Raw genomic sequence first — 4,834 nt, forward strand, 5'->3', positions numbered from 1 at the left:
ACGAAGGAGTGAACGCCACCCCAAACCCCACACAAAGGCCAGGCCAGGTCCCGGAAGGTGCCCCCACCTCTTTGAGCGTGAAGGAGTCACCCTGGGCCCCCGCAGCCTGCAGGATCCTCAGCAGGGGCAGCTTGGGAACCACCTGCAAACACAGCAGGGATCTCCTGGGATTGTGGCATCAAACATGGAACCATCCCCAAAAACACCCACAGCAAAAAAATACCCACAAGAAAAAAAGAAAAATCCCACTATTTATCAATATTTCCCCACTATTTATCAATATTTCCCCACTATTTATCAATATTTCCCCACTACTTACCAATACTTCCCCACTATTTATCAATATTTCCCCACTATTTATCAATATTTCCCCACTATTTATCAATATTTCCCCACTATTTATCAATATTTCCCCACTACTTACCAATACTAAATGGTAAATATTTAGTAAATATAGAAATATTTATAAATTATAAATATTTTCCCACTGTTTACCAATATTTCCCCACTATTTACCAATACTAAAGGGTAAATATTTGATAAATACATAAATATATATAAATGATAAATATTTCCCCACCATTTATCAATATTTTCCCACTATTTACCAATACTATCAATATTTTCCCACCATTTATCAATACTAACAACATTTTCCCACTATTTATCATTACTATCAATATTTCCCCACCATTTATCACTACTATCAATATTTCCCCACCATTTATCACTACTATCAATATTTCCCCACTGTTTATCAATATTTCCCCGTTATTCCTCAATTTTATCAATATTTTCCCACTATTTATTCCTTTTTTCTGGATTTGGTTCCAATTCCAAGCTCCTAAATTTTCCTCCAATGGAAAATCCAAATTTATTCCCACTCCCACCACATTTTCCCTGATGTTGGAAGGATTTTTTTTCCCCAAGAAATTGGAAGTTTGAATTTTATTTTATTTTTTCCAGCTGATTTTGATTGTTTGGGAATTTTTCTCCTCTGATGGTTTTTTATTCCAGGAAAACTCCAGGAATTTGCGATAATGGGAATATTCCAAGGACAAATATTCCCTAAATTCCTCAAAAAAAAAAAAAAAAGTCCTGGGGAAAATTACTGAAGAAATTTAAATATAATTTTAAATATTATAAATTTAATGCAATTAAAGTGAAAAAAGCTCCAATATTTTGGAATCTAGATCCAGGATTTTTTTCTAGATCAGGAAAAAAAAAGCTGGAATATTTTAAATAAAAATCCAGCACCAAAATAGCCATAATTCTACATTTTAGGTCCTTTTTAATCTACTTTTCCCCTTGAAAATATTCCTAAATCATGGATGTGAAAGAGAACAAATTCCTTGAGATAAATCCCAATTTTTGGGGATAAATCCCAATTTTTTTTAGGATAAATTCTTCAATTCAAATATATTTTAAATTTCATAAAAATCGCTGCTCCGAGGAGGAAATAACACAGATAAATGACGGGAGTGAGGGGTGATTAGCTGCTAATTAATTGATAATTACCTGATTGGCTTGGCCCAGGGTGATCCTGCAGGAATTCCCAGCTCCTGGAGGTTGGGTGGAATTTGGGAAGCTCATCCTGGCAGTGAGGAGCTGTTCAAGCACCAACCTGCAAATGGATTTGGGGTTAAAATCGGCCCGAAAATTTCATTTTTAATCCTGGCCCGGGCCTCTTCCACTTTGTGCTGCTCCAGGGGAAAGTGAGGAAAAAGGGAAGAAAAAAAAAAAAAAGAAAAAAAAAATAAAAAGAAAGGAAAAATATTTGGGAAGGGTTGATTCAAGCACATCAAATATTCAAATGTCTAAATTATTCAGATTATAACAGCTTCACTCCCATCACCAGTTAATATTTCTCTAAATTTTAACCGGCTTCTGAGGGAAAAAAACCCAAAATATTTACCACAAACAACTTTAAAAAGAGCTGGACAGGCTTGATTCAAACTTACTAAATATTTAAATTTGTGAGGAGAATTAACACTGACAGGAATAATTCAAATTATGACAGCCTCACTGCCATCACCAGTTAATATTTCTCTAAATTTTAACCGATTTCTGAGGGGAATAACCAAAATATTTAACACAAACAACTTTAAAATGAGCTGGACAGGGTAGACTCAAACTTAATAAATATTTAAATTTATGAAGAGCATCGACAGTGACCTGGAATAATTCAAATTATAACACCTTCAATCCCTTCCCCAGTTAATATTGGTCTAAATTTAAACCGATTTCTGAGGGAAAAAACCAAAATATTTACCACAGACACCCTGAAAATGAGCTGGACAGGGTAGACTCAAACTTAATAAATATTTAAATTTATGAGGAGCATCGACAGTGACCCGGAATAACTCAGATTATAACAGCTTTAATCCCATCCCAGTTCATATTTCGCTGAATTTTAATAAATTTATGAGGGGAAAAAACCCAAAATATTCACCACAAACAACTTTAAAGTGAGCTGAACAGGGTAGACTCAAACTTAATAAATATTTAAATTTATGAAGAGCATCGATGGCGACCTGAAATAATTCAAATTATAACAGCTTCGATCCCTTCCCAGTTCATATTTCCCTAAATTTAAACCGATTTATGAGGGGAAAAAACCCAAAATATTGACCACAAACAATTTTAAAATGAGCTGAACAGGGTAGATTCAAATTTAATAAATATTAAGTGACCTGAAATAATTCAAATTGTAACAGCTTCGATCCCTCCCCAGTTCATATTTCCCTAAATTTGAACGGATTTCTGAGGGGGGAAAATGAAAATATTGACCACAAACCCCTTTAAAACGAGCTGGATTTACCGACCTTGACTTTCTGTGCCTGGCAGGAATATCCTGGGATTATTTTTCCCGGGATTTTGCTGCGGGATAATTCCCGAGGATGCTCCGGGAGTTTTTCTAAAATTCGATTTTTTCAAACCTCGCCTGAGGGAGGGACCGAAAGTGGCCGATAACGGCTGGGCTGGGCTGAAAATCAGCTCGAAAAAAAGGGAAAAAAATTCGGATTTTATCTCCCTCCCCTTTTCCTGGAAAGAAATTCAGGGTTGAGGGCGGTGAATTTTAACCTTTTCAGCGCTGATTTTATCACTCAAAACCTCCGGGTTTTGCAGAGAAATGAATTTTTTTTTTCAGGTAGCTTGCTTCTCATTAATATTCGTATTGAAGCGGAAATTAATTTGGGCGTTAATTAAGGTTTTGTTCGCGAGTTTTAAAATATTTTTCAGGAGAAAACAGAATAAAATTTAGGGGTATAGCCCCATTGAAAAGCTCCTACGTGGTGGAAATTCCTAAAAAAAAAATTTGAATTTTGTGCTCGGCTAGCTCAGAAATTTGGGATAATTCCAATCCTGAATCTGGGATAATTCCAATCCCAAATTTGGGATAATTTCACCTCCCAACTCCCATCCAGAAATGGATTTCCGGGGATTTTTAGGTGCTGAAAATCTCGAGAGGAAATCGTGAATCACCCCCGAGTCATGAGCTGAGCGAATTTTCCACTCCAAAATTTCACCCCAGCCAGGGGAAGGATTCATTTGCATCTTTTATGACTAAAAAAAAATAAATGCCTTTTTAATGACTAAAAATTCCTTTCTGAGTCACCAAAAACCCCCAAGAAACCGCAGCTTTTTTTAAAAACTAAAAACCTCAAGTGGTTGAAAAGCCAAATTAAAATTTATTCAAGCTTTGATGGGTTTTATTAAAGTCTAAATTGAATGAAAAAATTCGTTGTAAAATTCCATTTAAAGCAGAAACACGGCAGGGGTTGGGTTCAGGTGACAGCGATTTTTTCACCTTTCAAATAAAGTAAAATATTGAAAATAAAGTTGGGATTTTAGGGGATTTTAGGTAAAACAGCCCTGAAGGGGAGGATTTTAACAGGCACTGATGCAATCATGAAGTCACCAATAAATTAATTAAGTTTATCCTCATCAGTCCCTGAGGGGTTTCATACCTTAAATTTCGCCCTTTTAATTAAAAATATACTTTAAAAATTCTGATTTGTACCTGAGTTTTGTGGCCGCCACGATGCCTTTGGAATTTTGGGCAAATTTTGAGAATTTTGGCCCAAAAAATGTCACCAAAACCTCGGGTAAATAAAAGATAACAAATCGAAAAAAACGTTGTGCAACTGCTCCTTGGGTTGTGAAATGTTGCGAAAGGCGGGAGGAAAACCAAAAGTGATCAATTAAAATGACAAAAAAAGCGAATTTCCCTGCAAATCTCCCGAAATCCCCGCAGGAATTTGGGATAAGGAAACACTTCCACCGCCCTGAATGTTCCTGATTTGCGGCTGTTTTTATTTTAAAAGGAAGAAATTGGCTTTTCTTGAGGTTTTTCCACAATAGTTGAGGCAACTTAATCCAATAAAACAAACAAAAAAAATTGTGGGGTCAATCCCTCAGCTTTTATGGGGTGAAATCCTGGAAAAATGGAATTCCAGCGCGGTTTGGGATGGAAAAAAACTGAAAATTCATCCCATTCCATGGGAAGCGACATCTTCCACAATCCCAGGTTTTTCCAACCTGCTTCCAGGGATGGAGCAGCCACGGATTCTCTGGGAATTCCGTCCCAGGGAAGGATTTATCCCCCAAATCCCAATTTATTTCCGATATCCCAAAGTGAGCCTGCAGCCATTCCCCCTTCTCCTGTCTCTCCAGGCCTTTGGGATCACTCCCCATCCATCCTCCTCGATCGGCTCATAATTAAATCACCCCGAAGCTTCCCTTCTCCAGGCGGGACAATCGCAATTATCTCAGAATTTCGCGGGAAGAGATAAAAGTTCAGGGACTCTCCCGCCGCCCCAGGCCCCTCCCG

At 37.1% G+C, this 4,834-nt stretch overlaps 1 protein-coding gene across 2 annotated transcripts in view; it reads right to left on the reverse strand.

The window, feature by feature from the left end:
- Positions 1-2,975, reverse strand: part of MDM4 (MDM4 regulator of p53) — a 16,741-nt gene extending 13,766 nt beyond the window's left edge. Inside the window, exons 1-3 of one of the 2 annotated variants that reach the window (XM_005430778.3) lie at positions 2,826-2,975; positions 1,519-1,624; positions 68-142 (exon numbers count right to left, since the gene is read on the reverse strand). In XM_005430778.3, coding sequence (XP_005430835.1) covers positions 68-142; positions 1,519-1,593 — 150 coding nt within the window. In that variant the 5' untranslated portion in view covers positions 1,594-1,624; positions 2,826-2,975. Of the gene's footprint in view, positions 1-67; positions 143-1,518; positions 1,701-2,825 lie in introns of both variants that reach the window. The other variant, XM_031065111.1, reaches the window with a different exon arrangement.
- Positions 2,976-4,834: the final 1,859 nt, after the last annotated feature.

Source organism: Geospiza fortis, unplaced genomic scaffold, assembly GCF_000277835.1.
Source record: "Geospiza fortis unplaced genomic scaffold, GeoFor_1.0 scaffold71, whole genome shotgun sequence".
NCBI classification, from domain to species: domain Eukaryota; kingdom Metazoa; phylum Chordata; class Aves; order Passeriformes; family Thraupidae; genus Geospiza; species Geospiza fortis.